At 34.6% G+C, this 20,490-nt stretch overlaps 1 protein-coding gene across 1 annotated transcript in view; it reads right to left on the bottom strand.

Annotated features, from left to right (window-relative positions):
• Nucleotides 1-20,490, bottom strand: part of nme7 (NME/NM23 family member 7) — a 57,559-nt gene that overhangs the window by 33,875 nt on the left and 3,194 nt on the right. Inside the window, exons 2-7 of the mRNA XM_056459888.1 lie at nt 17,187-17,288; nt 16,935-17,101; nt 13,819-13,929; nt 10,872-10,922; nt 10,483-10,690; nt 9,622-9,727 (exon numbers count right to left, since the gene is read on the bottom strand). Coding sequence (XP_056315863.1) covers nt 9,622-9,727; nt 10,483-10,690; nt 10,872-10,922; nt 13,819-13,929; nt 16,935-17,101; nt 17,187-17,288 — 745 coding nt within the window. The remainder of the gene's footprint in view (nt 1-9,621; nt 9,728-10,482; nt 10,691-10,871; nt 10,923-13,818; nt 13,930-16,934; nt 17,102-17,186; nt 17,289-20,490) is intronic.

Raw genomic sequence — 20,490 nt, 5'->3', positions numbered from 1 at the left:
TTGTTCTGTTTCTGTATTTGGAGTTGCAAAGGACACGACACAAAGACAGAAGTGCTTACAGCTTTAATTATGTTCCAGAGAATTACAAATAAGACATAGCTCTAGCATTTGACAAAGGACAGCTTCCAGAATGTCTCCCAGTTCAGTGCTGGATTCGGCTAAAAACTCCTCTAAGGAGAAGCAGCTCCAATCATAACAGAAAAAGCTGTGGATTGTGAGCCACAACCTGTATTTTTATTTCTTAAAATGTATCTATTACTTGCATAGTTTATTAGTATGTTGTTGCGAGGACGTATAACGGAAATGCTAAAGAAAATGCTTTCAAATAACGAACTCGCAAAAGATATATGAACTTTCATATTACTTAAACATGTTTATAACCTGAATATACATGAAAGCGAGTACTGCAGGTATAAGGTTCAGCTGTGTTCTCTATCCAATTCAGGCTCAAACTGATACGGTTAAAGGCTGATTTATACTTCTCCGTCAAGCACACACGTATGCTCCGAAACATTGCATAGCCCTCGCTGTTGCTGACGCCGATGCTGATGCGCATGTAACAAAATGTAACTACATGTCACAATGTTCAGAAAAAAACAAAACACCCGCGAAGAAACTTGACACAGAGGAACATTTAAACCTGCCAGCTAACGTTTCGGAAGTGTTATTGCAGAGCAATACAAACAGCACGCAGAAGTATAAATGGACAGCTACGTGCAAGGCAGTCGCCGTGGGTAACGCCGATCATTCGACACAGAAGCCTTAACCAGCCTTAACAGCTACTCTGACTGACAGTAAACAGAGGCAAAGCGTGTGTTAGTAGAGGCATGGCACTTCCTGGTGATGTGGAGCCGATCTGCAAATAACAGCAAATTATTTTAGCTGACCAATCAGAGCCTCTTGAGGGCGGGCCCTACAGAGGAACTAGGAACTATGACAGTTGTTTTCATGTTAGCAGAGTAGCTGTATATAATTAAAGTAAGGTATATGAAATAAATAACGTAATTTTTTACAAATGAAGCATGAGCACAGATTGCTTCGCACCATATGAACACAACCAAGCCTTAAAAGACACTCTGGACCGCCCCTTTAAAATAAATTAGAGAGAAAAGATCACATGTCGTTCACACAGAGCCCTCTGACAGATTATATCCCATTTGCACAATAATAAATGCCCTGGAGAACTTTCCCTTAGCCACATAAATGACATCTTCACACCCAAAAGCTCCCTCGGCACCACTGCTGACCCTAAAGGTTCAGACTCAGACACCATCAAGTCTGTTGCTAGGCAATGCTATCAGCACTGCCTGGCAACACAGTTGTCTATTCCAGTCCTGAGTCAGTTCAAAACAAAGCAAACTGATGTTTCTATCAGCTGAGGTCTTTCAGCTTAAAATGATGAACTGACTGAATGACAAATAAATTCTGAAACATAAACCTTAAAGTGACTTTTCTACTGGCCAGACAGTTTTAAAAGAAAGTCAAATCTGTCGACAAAGTCTAATATCATTAATCACAGATGCTTTCATCTACAACTAACTTTACCGTTAAAGACTTTGAACCACAAGACGTGAATCTCAGGAACACATTAATGAACAGTGCCAAAAGTTTAAGCCATTTTACTCTTAAAGTAACATGACCTTGAGCACAACATTAACCTAGTATGCAGTGTGAAGTGTATAGATTTAGCTGGTTAATTATTCTAATACATTAAAGGAACAGTGAAAGTTGCTAAGTAAAATGCACTACAAATCAGATATGCCTGGACAATAGGCTTGAGTAAATTATTAGCCATTTATTATTTCATGCTGCTTGTTTGAGTATATGCCGGGTATAAAGAAACATGAACTTTACCTTACCTACAGATACAGTATGCACTGTCACAATGCATGCTATATAACATAACAAAACAAGGTCACACAGGACAAAAGTAGCAGGTTTCTGTACAGTTCAAAAGTCATTTTTTGTCTGGTTTTTTTTTTTTGGATATCATATATATATATATATATATATATATATATATATATATATATATATATATATATATATATATATATATATATATATATATATATATATATGTATGTATGTATATATATATATATGTATATATACATGTATGTATATATATATATATATATATATATATATATATATATATATATATATATGTATATATATGTATATATATATATATGTATATATATATGTATATGTATATATGTATATGTATGTATATATATATATATATATATATATATATATATATATATATATATATATATATATATATATATATATATATATATATATATATATATATATATATATGCATCCTTAAAAAAAAAGTAAAACATTAAGCCAGTCATAAGATACAGTAAAATATCCATAGAATAATAACATTACAAATACATTTTGGTGGCTTCCGAGGATTCAATGCATCACAGGAATAAGTTGCATTTTAAAATGATTAATAACATTGATTGAAACTTAAAAAAATATATTAAAAAATTTTTTTTTTTTCTATATTTTATACCCGTTGAACTACTTGTTAAAGGGGTGGTCCAGAATGTAATTTTAAGGCTTGGTTGTGTTTATAAGATGCAAAGCAATGTGTGCTCGTGCTTCGCTGGTACAAAAATCACATTATTTTTCCATATATTATACTTTGATTGTACTGTACTGTTTGATTATACTTGATACTCTGCTAACTTTAAAACATCGGTCATAATTCCTAGTCCCTCTAAAAGGCCCACCCTCAAGAGACTCTGATAGGTCAGCTAACATAATGTGATATGATTCAAGGATCGGCTCCACGTCACCATACGCACAGGCTTTGATTCTGCTGTATAAATATTGTCAGTCAGAGTAGCTGTTAGCAGTATCTGTTTGAGCCTGAATTAGATAGAAAATGCAAAGGATGAACCTCATGCTTGCTCTCTAAAATAAAATTGGACAAGTGTCCGTAACGAGTGAAAATAGAGTGTGGCTCCTTTAAGAGAGAATCGCCATTTTATGTATGTGTATATGTATGTGTATGTGTGTGTGTGTGTGTGTGTAAACAGTCTGTAGACAAATGTAACATGAGAAGCACACGTGTGCGGGAACAATGCTTATCTTTATTTTTCTCTGACCCTCGAATTAAGTTATTTTTCTGTAACATACAGTGATGCTGTTGACAGAAGAATAAAGAGCAAGATGTGCAATGTGACCCGTGTGAGCATTAATTGATTTTTCTGCTGCAACACGAGTTAGGCGAGCTATCCTGTATTTTTTTTACATGTTACATGTCTTTCGCATATATTCAGAATAAGCATGTGTAAGTTATATGAAACAGTCACATATCTTTTGCGAGTTCATTATCTGAGATGTAGAACGCAGGGAAAGCATCCGCATAGAGAGACACTGCAGAACTGATGAAGATTGTGGGTGTTTACAGCGGTTTGATGAGTAAATATGAATTTGTAGCTAGATTGTTAGCTGTGCCAAACAGCATTTCACATTGTTTACATCCTTGCTACCACATACCGTTAACGCTAGAAACTCTGCATGTCATAGATCAATTTTAACAAATTAAAAATACTTACAGGTTGTGGCTCATAATCGACAGCTTCTGCTTGTGGAGCTGCTCCTCCTTTGAGGAGTTTTTAGCCGAATCCAGCACTGAACTTGGAGAAAGTCTGGTAGCTCTCCTTTGTCAAATGCTAGCTATATATTTTTTATAATTCTCTAGAACATAGTTAAAACTGTAAGCACTTCTGTCTTTGTGTTGTGCCCATTGGAAGCCCAAATACAGAAACAGCACAAGCTATGTGGAAACAGCAGCGTTTGAATAGCATTTTAGCTTTGTCTGCTGTAACATTACAGTGCCTCTGTCCACGACCCTTCACTGTGCAGGGTGTGTGCATGTGGCAAATGCGTGTAACCAGAAACCCTTGTGATCTCACCAGCCCGGATGTATTATTTGTAGTCCCCAAAGTTTGTTCACTGTAGGCTTTGCTAAGCTAACCATGTAAAAGCCAGTGTTTCACTTTGCATTGAACTTTAAGCGTATTACATTCAGAGATGTTGTTTATGTACACACAGCTACATTACACATCAACAAAAGTTTAAAATATGAAATCTTAGTGGACCAACCCTTTATTGCAAATATCTAATCAGCCAATCATATAGTAGCAACTTGATTCTACTGAAAGCCAACCCAAGCACTGGCACAGGCTTAAAGGAATAGTTCACCCAAAAATGAAAATTGTATCATTATTTATTCTCCCTCATGTGATTTTAAACCTTTATGATATGATTTCTACTGTTGAACACAAATAAGATATTTTAAAGAATGCTGGTTGCTGGCACCCATCAACATCCATTCAAATAAAAATCATGAAAGTCAGTGGGTGCCAGCTACCAGCATTTTCTGAAATATCTTCAAGAAAAGTTTTGAGCAAGTGAATAAATGATGGCAAAATTTTCATTGTTGTGTGAACTATCCCTTTTAAATTTCACAAAAGAAAAAAAGGTTGTCTAGTCTGATGAGTTTCAATTTAAGCTGCAAAGTTCAATTGGCAGGGTCAGAATTTGGTGTAAACAACATGAAAGCATGAATCCATCCTTCCACCATACCTCGCTAACAACATGCTATTGTAGTCTATAATCCAAAAGTAATATTACAGCACAAGGTGATCCAAGCCACGTGACGATCCTGAAAAAATGAACAGAACTGTTGCCGCATAATCTGTGTAATTACAGCCATGTAGCAGCTCTCTCAGCAGGAACTTTCATTACTGGCTATTTTTATTTACTTCTTTTGCAAACCTGGTGGGCTTCAACCCACCAATCAAAAAGTGATGCACGCAATTCTCTTTAAACCACTGGTTTCCAGCAGTTTTGCAGGAGGTCTAGAGAACAGACGCACCGCAGGAGTGTGGGTGTTTGATGGTTTGAAAACTGTCTAATAGAGAGTTGACACAATAACAGGCCAAATGAAATTACGTTTGAGCTAAAAGAGTGACCATATGACTCAATTTCCTTTATATTTCAGTAAGTCAAACTTCATAACTCTGCATAATATTTTTGTTAATCTTAGAGTTCCGATTAGGTTTGTTCAATATTTATCATGTTGGATAATATCATAACTGGTGTTTAAAGCGCCCCTATTATGAGTTTTTGAAAATGACCAGTGTGTAACACAGCTCTAGGTGAATGAAAACATCCAGATGAGGGTTAAACTGAAAACACATCTTGTTTAAAAATATATTTTTTTAAATATAAGATTTGACTCAAGAGTCGTTTAAATGATTCGTTGTTCGTATGGATCTTTTGCCTGAACGCATCAACGTCGATACGAAACAATTCCAAATATGAACTCCTGGATCTGGTAAAACATGAACGCGCCTTTCCCTTCAGACCCAAGCGGAGTGCGATGGATCATGGGATTGATCATGACTCGAAGAATACTATCACTGAGAGATGGCCAGACATGAGGCTGTGGGTAATAAAGTGTTAAAGTTCATTTTGTCATTGTTCTGATGATTGATACAATAACCTACGCAGCAGCGTGGGATTCGCCGGTCATTTGTAAAAGGAAGGATCAGCAATTTTCAAAATAGTTCAACTTTTGCCACTGTGTAGATTAATACTGTTTGTTTGTCATTGTTACTACATGGGGTTGTGGTTAAAACAGAGCAATATGCTGGTGTTCAACTGCATTGCTTTATTGTATTCTTGCATTGGTCTCAAACATATACTCTATGCTCTTGCTACTTCTTAACTGCGCTGGGTGTATCTCTCAGTCTCGTGCTAAATGCAATCGACCAATCACAACACACTGGGTAATCGGACCAGTCAGCGAAGATTAGCCTGACGCAAAGAAGGGGTTTGCATACATACCAGCCTGTTGCTGGAGACCCCCAAAACCAAAATATGACCTTTTATAATGCATAATATGGGCTCTTTAAAAGATTAGTTCAACCCAAAAATGAAAATTATAATAATAATATCCCCTTATGTCATTCCAATCCCCTTCAAGAGAGACCTCTCAAAGAGATCTTCGATTATCTTGAGACTACAGGTTATGATATTTTAGATGAAATCAGAGAGCTCCCTCATTCTCCATAAACAGCCATGGTAATAACTAGGCCCACACGGAATCTGCGCGCGCAGAATTCCGCAGATTTCCACAGAATTCCGCAGATTTTTAGCCCATCATTAATTCTATTTATTTACTTGAGTAAATCTATATTTATTCAGTTTTTAAATTAATTACAGTAATATTATTGACTAATATGAAAATGTTTATCTGATTTATTTACAATACAGTTTGTAAAGTAATATTTTCTGTCTTTTAGTAGAGATATTATATGAGAGACTTGCTTTGTTTAGAAATTAAGTGGATCTAATTGGATTTAAATTTTAAACATTAAATAAAAGTTAGAAAGATATTTTTTATTTCACATATTAAGGTTAGTTATGATACTCCTAAAATAATTCCGCAGAAATCTGCAGATTTTTACCAAAATTCTCCCCAGAAATAGCAAAAAACATCCGCAGATTCCGTCTGGCCCTAGACATAAGATTTTCAAAGTTCAAAAATGGAAACAAAAACATCTTCAAAACATTCCATGTGACTTTAGTAGATCAACTATACTCAAACAAAAGCTCCAAGAAAAATTGTGCATAAAAAACTAATAAAATAACTTTTATCACCAATGCTTTCTATATCCAATCAGTATGCACATTTACTACAGGCAATACAACACTTGTCTGTTGCACTGCTGTTGGCCTCATACTGCCTGTAATTGTGCAAAATTACCAAACTGTATGTGCAAATGTCCAAAAAGAAACAATTAGTTAGCATGAAGCATTAGTATGCAGTAGGGATGGGATTCTGACGGTATGATAACCTTAGATAAAAATATCATGGTTTCACAGTACTGTGATTACTGTTGTAAAATATATTCTTTTTAAATGTCTGGGTAAAAAGCTAAAAAAAAAAAAAAAATTTCATTTGAACACAATATATGTTTTTTGAGAAACATTTGTACTATTTTGGAGCAGTAAACATGTCAGGCTAAATAAATCAAATGAATCATTGACTTCTGCTGTCTTCATTAGTTTCAAAAACACAGATTTCTTTACCATTTAAAAGGGCATCTTTGGAGATCTTTTCTGCTGGAGACACTGTTGTCCTAAAAAACTTCAAACAAAACATAAAAATAAAAAAACCTTACATATACTGTAGAAACGGTATAGCAGAAAATGTTGCCGGTTTTAAAACCTTGACTTTTCCAAACCGCAGTATACCTTGAAAAGGGTTATCGTCCCATGCCTAGTATGCAATTAGAATACAATTAACAAGTAAAGTTATAGAAAGCTTCAGTTTTTTTAATCATGAAAAATGATATAGTCAAGCAATATGACAAGGAAGTTTTGAAGCATTCATTTTTTGTGTGCGTGTTCATGACTGATGGAATATTCTGTTGTTCAAGTTCTGGTGTGTATGTGTGTGTACGTGCAACATTCCCTCCAGGTTAATCAGCCCACAGCAATGTACAAAACCAACTTGGGGCCTGCTTAGTCCACGAGCACTATGTGAAATATCTACCTCAGCCCTATCGAGAGGATTTGAGATTTCACAGGTCAGTGCCCTGGCGGCATGCTCCATGAACAGGGATCAGGAGATGGATTTGGACAAATCCAGAGCGAAGGCCTGAATAAGAGTACGAACTGGCTTTGGGGGTTTTATACTCATCAACGTATAACTAGCAAAATAACGGTACGCCAAGAGGGGATGGAGAGAGTTGTATAAGCAGAAGACAATCACGGAAGGACCAAAGGACTCTGAAGTAGCCCCATTGTTAGTTTAACTGCTCCTTTCATTCATGAGAACTGCATTTTTGCATTTTTAAAAGAGAAGTTTTTAATCGCAGAAAAAAAAAAAAAAATAATAATAAACAACCCTAAATTGTACAATAGCTAATCGCAAAGTTATTAAGTAACTTAGATGTAAATTTTTCTTTCATCAGTGTGCAATTTGCAATGAAATGGCAACTACTCAACATGAAAAAAATATTTAACCACAAAATACAAATAACCAGGAATGTCTGAATTTAATCAGATTTACTGAGCACAGTTTATTTGTATGCTTGTCATTGTTTACCTTACAATTTTACTTCCAGTAAAATCAGAGTGTAAAACCAGGTCAAACATAAAAATAGTCTATCAGTTGTAAAATACTATATATATATATATATATATATATATATATATATATATATATATATATATATATATAAATATATATATAAATATATAAATATATATATATATATATATATATATTATATATATATATATATATATATATATATATATATATATATATATATATATATATATATATATATATATATATATATATATATATATATATATATATATATATATATATATATATATATATATATACATACATTTATATATATATACACATATATTCATACTAATATATATTAGTGCTAAATTATTAGCCCGCCTGTGAAATTTTTCAAATTTCAAATATTTTATCTTTAACAAAGCAAAGACATTTTCACAAAATTTTCTTTATCATTTTAATTAAAAAAATTAAATTAAATACTTAATAAAAGCAGTTTTTGTAAATATTAAGGTCAATATTTTTAGCCCCCTTAAGAAAATAATTTTTTTTGATTGGCTACAAAACAAACCACTGTTGTCCAATGACTTACCTAATTAGCTGAACTTGCCTAGTTAGGCCTTTAAATAGTAATTTAAGCTAAATGCTTGTATCTTACAAAATAAGTAGTAAATTATTATGTACTTATTATGTATTTATTATGTATTATGTATCATGATGGTAAGTACAAATGTTTAGTTCAATTCAGTTATTAAAAACTAGTTATCAAAACTATATGTTGAAAAGGTTGGAGAAAAAATGATCTCCATTAAACAGCACTTGTAAAAAAATTGAAAAAGAAATACAATTCCTCAGGAGGGCCAATAATTTTGCTTTCAACTGTGTTTATAAATGCATATACGTATGCATCCCACAAAATAATGTATAGTACATATACGGTCAACAAAATTATTGACTTACAGTATAAATGTACAATTAATAAATAAAAATAATTAATTCATTATATTGATGTTTAATTAATTGCATAGTTTAATATGAATTATTTTAGAAATTACATTTCCAAGTCTGGTAACAAAATCCCCTGATTTTCCAATATTGTGGAAATATCTACAATGCAAATTTTTTATGCGCAAAGCGAAATGCCTAACAGCACTAGATTTATACACTAGCTATGTGTAACAAGGTTTGGGGCCAGAATGAGTGGTCCTCCTGGACCAGTATTTAAGACAGTATCCCAGCCTAAGTGACTAACTGCGACTGCAGTGATGGGGTTTGCCATATCATCAATAGCGTCATAGTTCCTCTGATGAATGATAATGTGCACTTTCAAGAAGACATTGGTTAATAATACACTATAAACAGCACATTTAAATAGCAAATATTTAACCAAGCTACATCTCATCTGCAATATGGTATTTCAAAGCCTGATTAGACATGTCAAGTGATTTCGCAGGGTCTGTTTTTGGGTTTACCTTCTGAGATGGCATGAGGTTTGATGATACAGCAGGTACAATCTGAATATTTGGCTGTGTTTGAGGGACCGTGACCAGCAGTGGAGGGAAAAAAGTACTCCAACTCCTAAAAGACAAGTAGCACAGTTAGAATGAAACACTTTTTATTAAACTTTGTTAGTATTTGCTATCGGGGTTCCCACACCTTGGTTAACTTCAAATTCAAAGACTAAGTTCCAAAACCCTCAAAATCACAGAAGCAGTGTGTGACACATTACAAGTGACTGTGTACACTGTCTACTTTACACTGTGTTCCCCTGTAAGATACATTTCTACAGTTTTCATGTCAAACACAAACATGCAAAAAAATATATAAATATAAATGTTAATTTATTTTGCCTGTTTGACGGAAATGTGATATACTATGTGTTGTATTTCTGTTTTGCATAAAATGTACGAATTTTTAGTTCATCTTATACTATATATTAAGTATAAGATGTAAATATTACAAATATTAGGATATATGAATATGCCTTTAAAATGTTCTTTGACTCATGTGCAAGCGAAGCAATACAACCTTGTATTAAATAAAATATTTAGGCAACAGATTATCAGAAGTGTCATGGGAATGTAAAAGTCATAGCAAAGTATGAAAACAAAGTATGTTGTGCGGTAAACACTAAACATAACCTAATGCAAGTGAGGGAATGATAAAGAACTTTTTTTCCCAGAAAACTTCTTGCACAAAAGAAATTTAAGCACTTTCAAGAACATGTATCTATGTGTATAGGGACTTGAACTTTTTTTCTTCAAGACCCACAAACTTTCAAGGATTTCAAGGGCCCGTGGGAACCCTATGCTATTAACTGTTTGTTTGGTTACCCGTGCAGCAGATGCCAATGAGTCTGAACCATGTCCTGCATTCTTAGTTCCGTCTGTACCAAACTGGCCTCTTAGACTATGCGCTGCCTCTTTTTGTGCCACACCAGAATCCGTTGGGCCTAGAACTTTTCTCCAAGTCGACACCGCCTCGTCCCCCATCAGCTCCATAGCAATTACAGGGCCAGAGCTCACAAACTGCACCAGATTACTGTTATTTAAAGAAGAAAACTGTATTTGTCAAAATTGATGTGCTGTTTATGAACTAATTTGTGGCTAAAAACATGCAAAGTCATGGCAAAGTCACTCTGACAGTCGCAATTCAGGTGTCAGAGTCTCCTTCAAAAGCAGCACCTGCACATAAGTCAATCATTGACGCAGAAAAGACTCACTTGAAAAAAGACTTTGATTGATGTTCCATGTAAAAGTCCGCTGCCTGCTTCCTGTAAGAAAACCATAAAAGCACACAGAGTTAATAAGTGATCTCTAATCCCTATTATCTCTTAGCTGAATAGGCATTTACATAGGAATCCAAGGAGAAAAGAGTGCCTTTCATTTTTTTTAATAAAATGTGCAGTTCATGTTCTTACAACTTTTGTAATTATATTTATATACTGTAATTAATCTGGTGACACATCACCTATAGCGTAAGAAATGAGAAAACCTGCCTGTGTAAAAAGTTAAATATCTTCATGGACATGGACTGTGTCTGTCAATGAACAGCTGTGTGCTACTTTGAGGAAAGGTTAAAGCAGCAAAACCTGACCAGGCTAAAACAACATGGTCAAAACTCTCGGACTCAGCATATTTCAAGAGGAAAAGGAAAGACTAGCCATCAGCATGTTTCATTCTCCAAAAAATGTAGTACTAAATCACATGCATATAGACAAAAAGACAAATGTGTACGCTTTGAATTCAAAACTCAAAAGATCTTCCATTTTCCACTGGTTGCATAGATAAACACAGAGTATGTTTACATAGACACCAATAATCCAATTTTAATACGATTAGGACAATACTCTGATTAAGAGTCTACCATGTAAACAGCGATTTTTTATTCATTTAATCCGATTAAGGTCATAATTAAACTAAACAGAAAGGAAATTAAGACATGTGGAGTATGCAGATTTTAGTGGCATTATTGAAGTGCAGTGCAGACATGTAAACAACTTAATCAAACTATTACCGTTGTGTAGGATGTCACCACATTTTTGTGACAGGATAGTCTACATACGGCTGTTTGACACAATTCTCTGCATCTACTAAGTCAGTGAAGGACCACAGACACCTGCATCACGAAATGCGGAGGTTTTTTCCCATATGCTGTGTGATATCAAATTCCATTAAAACAACACATCTGTTCATACTTCCAGCTGTTGACACTCGCATCCAATATCTTATTTGTCATAGGGGGCATGCATGAAATGTTCCTGAATGAAAGTAAAACTGCCAAACTGCAGTTAAAGTTGACAAATTAAAAAAGAAATACCTGAAATTACATGAAACTCCGCAGGAAATGTATATAGCGGTGATGCAATGACGTTTATCTAATTATGTGCTATAACGTGTAAAACGGGATCATGAAAGAAACATTCAAAAAGTAACTTATGTAAACACCTTAATTATATTATTGTCTTATTCAGATTAAGGCAAATAATTCAATTGCTGATGTCCATGTAAACGTAGTCACTGTCAAATGTTGTCTCTCTGATGGGTGAGCAAAATACAAATATACAATAGTTTACCATTTCAGAGATCTACAGAATCAAATAAGCTATTATGGCTAAGTAAAGATTGCCTAAGTTCCAATAAAACGTTTTGTTAAGTGTTATAGCTTAAGCCAGTGCTGTTACTGTTAATTAAAACCATTTAATTGCTAAAAGCGATGAAAAATGTTAATTGTAATGAAGTAGACTTTTATATAAAGTTTATATAAAGTGAATAATACAAATAAAGGAAACTTTACCCCAATTTATGCGTCCATAAAAATTTATGAACAATATAACATGGCCACATACTAGCCTGGATTGCAGAATACAGCGTTTTTAGTCATTTTTGTTGATGCTTTCGTGGAACTGGGATTGTTTTAGCAACACTTTCGTTGTTATGCGTTGTGCTGTTTTGGAAACATCGTTGGTGTAATAGAACCGTTCGTGCTGAGGTTGATAATTATGCTTTTTTTGCATTACCCCCTTGTAACCACCAGATGCCCCCAAAGTGCTACGTTTGTAGTGCATCTGACCAGTGAATCAAGCTCGTGTAATTCATCTAATCACACAGTGAATTTAGCAATGTGTAGTGTAGTGGAATAAAGAAAAAACTATTTTTTTTTTTTTGGCCAAAACTATAATGAATATCTGAGGTACTTTTATTTTTATATTTAAATTTGCTTTTAATCATTCCCTCCCACGGTTTAACCAATGGCTTTCAAATCATAATCTTTACACAATCATTGAAAAGAGGGCTTAACACCAAGCAGTAAACTTCTCCAAAATGTCGTCTGTAGTGTTTCTGGACACAGACCACGGAATGTGTGGAATTGTTATATTTCATTCCTAAATTGCCCTTTAAATTAGAGGTTTAGTCAAAAACAAGTGTTTGCCAAGAATAAACAGGTTAACATATAGAGCAGGCAGTGCTTGATTTTTTTGCTGTGATATACTTTTTTCCTGAGCATGTGACTTTGAGCCATTACCAGTTCTGAGAATTCACTCTTGGGTAACTTTAAAACTGAAATGCCTCATTAGCATAATTGGTATTAAATTGCTTTAAGCAAAACATTCCCAGTGCCTACATTCTTTGTGCTTCCATTGTAAAAATATAGATAAATAAGCAGTTTTCCAAATTTTGTGTTTCACCTTTGGTTGTTGTTGTTTTTTTATGCATTTGAATTACATCACAAGACTTACATTTTTCCTCCAACAACTTTTAATGATGAAAAGTAGTTTGAAAAAGTGACATTTATTGATATTAATGAAAGTTTAAAGTGATGTATTGTGTGGGTTAATTTAAATTATGGTACAAATACATGGTAATAAAATACCAGTACATTTTGTGTTGTTTTACAGACTTATTTATCTTATTTCTTCTACAATATATTGTTTCAGACAACTAAATTGTAAATAAAAGCTACACTGTTAAAATGTAAAGATGGATTTACAACATCAAAAGTGCAGAGATCAAGGTCCCATAATGCATAATTCATAACTGTGAATAAAAGGAAAATGCCTGTGAATCACAAATTGCACAAATTGTTCCATAACAAATATTTTTAAAGTGCACTTGGGAAATTTTGCTGAGGGGTCGCTGCCAACATTACTATCATTAAGCAAAACCTACCATGTAAGCTTAGTCATTTTGGCTTTAGTGACGATGAGGTTGGCATCATAAATCATCTGAATAATATCGCCAACTTTACTGACAGCATCTGGCTTTATCATAGCCAAAGTCCTGAAGAAAACACAAAAAAGATATTAGGTATACAATAGAAAACAATGTTCTATCATTTAAACAAAGTAGCAAGAGGCTGAACGCTAAAATAGTAGTATAATCTAGGTGTTTTTCTCAATTTCATTAGTCATAGTTTTTGGTGTGTTACAATCATGGTCATAAATATTATGACGCTTCCATTTTGTTAATGTTTTTCTTTTGACTGAACAATAATTCAGCACAAATAAACAAAGACACCATCATACATGTCGCAGCTATTCAGCACCATCAACTTTTAGCTCTTGTTCATTTTTTAAAGAACTAAACAACGATAAAGGAAAATACACAATACACCGCAAATGGCAATTATTTCAAGCACAAAGCAATGACAGCTGCTGTCTGAATTTTTCCGCAGGCTGGTTGATTAAATATCAATAGGTCTCTTTATAGTCAAACTAGGTTCATGAGGTGATCAGTTTAATCAGAGTGTATTTAAACGATGATATCAAATCTAATTTCTTTAAAAAGCAAATTTCCATATATCTAAAACTATATGTAAAAAATACAATTTAAAATGACTCTAAGCATTAGACATGGTCCTAAATAAGATAGTCTGACTAAACAGCTGGCAATGGAGTAATCAGTTCAAACCTTAACATTGAGTTAGATGAGGGGCACGGAGCATTCTAATTTCATTTATAAAAAAGACATTAGAAGGTGTATGAGCAATTCACTGAATAATTTATAAAAATATTCAATTTCAAAAGGTGAGTCTACTCATTTATGTGGAGCACTGTATGTTATGTTAATAACTATGTCTCACACTACATGAAGATGATTAAAAAAATATTGTGAAAATGAACAAGATGGTTAGTTAGTCATCCAAAAATGTACTCTTGTCAGCTCGTTTCAAAACCCATCTAACTTTCATCATTTATGAACCAGACTGATCTGGAAAAGTTCAACTCAATGCTCCTGCTGTTGTGGTTAACAAGCTTACTGAGGGGGGTTTTATAGTGAATAATGACTTACAGTCCTTTTTCTTTGGACATAAAGCACATAAATCATATTGATAGATTTTACCTTTTTTAAATATTCAAATATGCTTTGGTTAAAAACTGTCCTTGGAATGTTTCTTTTTATGTTCCTCAGAAGAAAAAAAACCTTAACGCTTTTGGATCAACATAAGAACTGTTAAGGGGTTAGCCGCAAAGAAATTCTGAAAACTGAAGATTTTCATTTATCTTCAAAACACAAATGAGACACATATAACCAAATCTGAAGCCTGTTGCATAAAATGAGTTGAGCAAACTCTGGGCTGCAGAATAAGTTTTGGGTTGACCAAACCTGGTAAAGGTCGGGTTAAGTGCTTTAGTTTAATCTAGAGTTTGTGATTAACTCTGGACCAAATGCTCTTGAAAGTGTGACATTTGCAGCAAACAGCCAATCACACAACAGGTGAGCGAATCAGCTTGATTCATATCTCACAATACACTTGAAGATTAAAAAATATCGTTATGAGAAATTTAATGAAATTAAATACATTCACAAAGCAAAAATAAAGAGTTGATGCAGCAAAATTTATATTATAAAAGCAAATAAATCAATGCCAAATAATCAACTGATATTAATAAACATAGGTTCACAAATAGCTCAAATTGGTCATTTTAAAAGCATTATATATTGAAGCTATTTTATATGTAATTCTCTCTCTCTATGTATGTATGTATGTATGTATGTATGTATATATATATTAAATGTTAATTTCAATTTAAAGCCCTCATTATAACTCATAATATAAATAAATTATTAGCAACAAAAGACTCAAAAAATGCTTTTAGGAATAAAATCCTTTCATTTGGAGCAAAAATGACACACAGGGCCTGGGAGTGGCTTTGTTGAATCATATATATTGGATAATATTTATTTTTGCATAACTGGTGGAGTTTCTACATTTCCTCCACTTATAACAATGAGAACACACCCAATAAGACTGATTGAGTCATGAACATACAGTCTCTTTTGCAAGCTGATGTACTGTATATGTATATATGTCACGTTACTCACTGCTGATTGGTCCAGTTTGGGTTTAGGTTTGCCGTTTGGCAAAATCAACCCACCTTCCTCAGTTTGAAAACTCATGATAGTTACCTGGTAAAAACTCAAACTACACTGTAAATAATTTTGGGTTCAACACAAATTCTTTATGTTACCAAACATAAATCACACAAATCTTTTACAAATTTATGTGGATTGAACAAAAAGCAATTAAAGAGGACCTATTATGCACATATCACAAAAACAGTCAGCAGAAACACTATGATTGAAATTCCCCCTTAGTACATCAGAGGGGGAAAGTCCCGTCCATTAGAAACGATCTCCCTTATTAGCGTAGAATGATAGTCTTGTTTTTTTAATAGGCACTTTTGTTTTTGATAGGCATTTGTAGATCCACCCACTTTGAAATCTGGGAGCACAATCTCATTTGAATTTCAAGCAACAGTCAACAAAATAGCCCAATTAGGATCAAAAGAAGGCAGATTGAAAAACATTATATGTGGGGAATTTTGAGTTGAAACTACACATAGACACTCTAGGGACATCAGAAATGTATTTTGCATCTTGTAAAAGATGCATAATAAGTCCCCTTTAAGTTGTCCAAAAAAACTTTGTGCTGTCTCAGCCAATTTTAAATAAATGTTTTTTATTTAAAAGCAAAAAGTCATTTTTTCGAGTGTAGCTTTGTGCAACAGGCATCAGAGATTTTCCCCCTCATTGAAAATCAAAATCTCAAATTCACCTGCTTGATATGTGAAAACAAAGCTCATTGGTTCTTGCAGAAACTCAAATGTGCTAGATTGATTGTTTGGTGTATTTATAGTTATCATTTTTGTGCTCTTAAATGCTGTATATTTGTGATTAACAAAGTGGGTCACTATAGTTCTAGTTCTATCTTTCAAGTTATATCGCTCTTGGTCTAAATGTCCCTATGTCTTGCCTAGCAGGGGTGTTCAGTGATAAAATACCTTTCTTTCTTACTGCCCAGCTTGTTGGCTGTGTACTGATCCCCATAACTTATGAGGTTCAGCTGGCGTGAAAAGATGTTCACTCGATTTCCAATAAACAGATCTTCTGGATGAAGCTCATCAAACTTGGTCCTCCGCAGGAAGGTGCGCTGGTTCTTCATATCAAACTACACAAGAGAAACACATGTAAATGAAATAAGACTCTAATATCAGATACTATCGTCAACACCAGGTTTTAAAATCTGAACACACCATTTCCACCGAGCCATCTTTAGGATAGTAGAGCAGCTGGTATCGCCGCAGGAGAGCCGCGCTGGGGTCGTACCACTCAGCTAGAAAGGCAAAGCGCTCCTCCTGTGTACAGCACAACAGACACAACAAAACACACAGTCAAGCCAGGCCTGGCAGGGGAATGTCACTGATCTGACCCTAACGCTTGGACAAGGGAGTCCCCACAGCCGCGTATTGACCCTCAACACAGACAGGCAGCTGAGTCTGGTAACATGCCGAGTCAGAGGTTCAGACCTTAAATCAGCTCTCTTGTTCCCTGGGGAGATTCACTGCAAATGGGGAGCCATTATCCAGCTGCTGGAAACATTGCTGCTGAAAATATGCTCTAAATGCACAAACAGAGAAACTCAAGCCAATAATTGTGATAGCTAATATATGCTAATATAAGCATTGTGATAGTTAATATACTGTAAAAGACACTACAACTTGTATAACAAAAACAAAACCACCTAAAAAACTTTGTTCTATACAGCTGCATCTTCAAACAAAACAAATGGCAACATTCATTTTCTTTTCGGCTTAGTCCCTTTATTAATCAGAGGGGCACAGCAGAATGAACCGCCAACTTATCTAGCACATGTTTTTTTACGCAGTGGATGCCCTTCAAGCCACTACCCAACACTGGGAAACACCCATACAAACTTTTACACACATACAGTGCATCCGGAAAGTATACATAGCGCTTCACTTTTTCTACATTTTTTAATGTTGCAGCCTTCTTCCAAAATGGATTAAATTCATTTATTTCCTCAGAATTCTACACACAATAGCCCATAATGACAATGTGAAAAGATTTTTTTAATTGTTGCAAATTAATTAAAAATAAATAACCTGAAAAATCACATGTGCATAAGTATTCACAGCCTTTGCCGTGAAGCTCTAAATTGAGCTCAGGTACTTTCTGTTTCCACTGATGATTCTTGAGATGTTTCAGCAGCTTAATTTGAGTTCACCTGTGGTAAATTCAGTTGATTGGACATGATTTGAAAAGGCATACACCTGTCTATATAAGGTCCCAGGGTTGACAGTGCATGTCAAAGCACAAACCAAGCATGAAGACAACGGAATTGTCTGTAGACCTCCGAAACAGGATTGTCTCGAGGCACAAGGCTGGGAAAGGTTACAGAAAAAATTTGCTGCTCTGAAAGTTCCAATGATCACAGTGGCCACCATCATCATAAGAGGAAGATGTTTGGAACACCCAAGACTCTTCCTAGAGCTGGCTGGCCATGATCAGGGGAGAAGGGCCTTAGTCAGGGAGGTGATCAATAACCCAATAGTCACTCTGTCTGAGCTCCAGCATTCTTCTGTGGAGAGAGGAGAACCTTACAGAAGGACAACCATCTGTGCAGCAATCCACCAATCAAACCTGTATGGTGGAAACAAAATTCTCTGGTCTGATGAGACTAAACTCTTAGGAGTGAATGCCAGGCATTATGATTGGATAAAACCAGGCATCATGCTGTGGGGATATTTTACAGCAGCAGGAACTGGAAGACTAGTTAGGATAGAGGGAAAGATGAATGCAGCAATGTACAGAGACATCCTGAATGAAAACCTGCTTCAGAGTGCTCTTGACCTCAGACGGGAGCAGAACAATGACCCTAAGAACACTGCCAAAATATCAATGGAGTGGTTTCACAACAACTCAGTGAATGTTCTTGAGTGGCCCAGCCAGAGCCCAGACCTAAATCCTATTAAACATCTCTGGAGAGATCAGAAAACGGCTGTACACCGTTGCTTCCCACCCAACCGAATATAGAGCTTGAGAGGTACTGCAAAGAGGAATGGGCAAAAATTCTCAAAGACAGGTGTGTCAAGCTTGTGGCATCATATTCAAACAGACATGAGGCTGTAATTGCGGCCAAAGGTGCATCAACAAAGTATTGAGCAAAGGCTGTGAATACTTATGTACATGTGATTTTTCAGGTTTTTTATTTTTAATAAATTTGCAACAATTTCAAAATCAAAAATCTTTTTTCACATTGTCATTATGGGGCATTGTGTGTAGATTTGAGGAAATAAATTAATTGAATCTATTTTGGAATAAGGCTGTAACATAAAAAATGTGGAAAAAGTGAAGAGCTGTGAATACTTTCCGGATGCACTGTACAGCTTACCCAATTTACCTGTACCGCATGTCTTTGAACTGTGGGGAAAACCGGAACACCTGGAGGAAACCCACATGAGCATGGGGAGAACATGCAAACTCCACACAGAAATGCCAATTGACCCAGCTGAAGCTCGAACCAGCCACCTTCTTGCTGTGAGGTGATCGTGCTACCCACTGCGCCACATCGTAACGCAAATGACAAGATATGAAATAATAAATAATAAATAAATTACAAAAGATATAACAAAACAAAAACAAAAAAATCAAACTTACAGTGACAATAGAGCTGACTTTCATATTTCTTAAATAATTTACATAATTTTTGGCAGACCAAGCTATGTTTGCAAAACCAAACAAAGCAAAAATACATTACATACTACCTAAAACTCAATCTAAAATTTGCATTGTTCCATAGAAATGGAATTAATTACAATTTACTGCATTGGAAAGCTTCTGCACAACAAAACAGATAATACAACAAAATATTAAATCTTTTGAAGTAAAATTTTAAAATAACTATATTTTATGGACCCTTTAATATTTGTTTGCTTTTTGTCATATAAATAAAAACATAAATACAACCTAAAGTCTTAATACAATGTCCTAACCCTAAGAGATCCTAGAAAAGGACAAAATTTAAGGAATGTAAAATGTTATTAAGATAGACAATATCAAATCTCTGAGTGTTCATGCTCTTTCTCGATTAAGCCACTGATGTTTGTCATCTTGATACCAACTTAAAGGTGCCCTTGAACAAAACATGGAGTGGGCCAGCTGGAAAGATCTGTCCTCTGCAGAGCGCCACCATGTGGCAAAAATTAATATCATATGTACATGTGATTCAGCATGTACTAACCACACAAGCAGCATAGAAATATTTTGTCAAATTATCTGTTCATTATTCAACAATCTAAACATCAAAAGTCAAGCAAAAGAAATGCGAGTTTATGACAGTCGTAGATAAACATAATTTAATATTCAGATTAACTAATAACTTAAATAGAATCATCTGCATGTATATCCTACTATTGCAGTGCTTTAATATTGGGCCATCTATTCTCCATGCCACACGCTTGCTAATAATAGAGGCAAAATGTCAACACTGAGCTCTAACATGGAATTACATTACTTACTAATTGAACAACAGATCAT

Source organism: Danio aesculapii, chromosome 6, assembly GCF_903798145.1.
Source record: "Danio aesculapii chromosome 6, fDanAes4.1, whole genome shotgun sequence".
NCBI lineage: Eukaryota > Metazoa > Chordata > Actinopteri > Cypriniformes > Danionidae > Danio > Danio aesculapii.
Note: the sequence above shows the minus strand (reverse complement) of the source record. Positions and strands in the feature narration are given on the sequence as shown.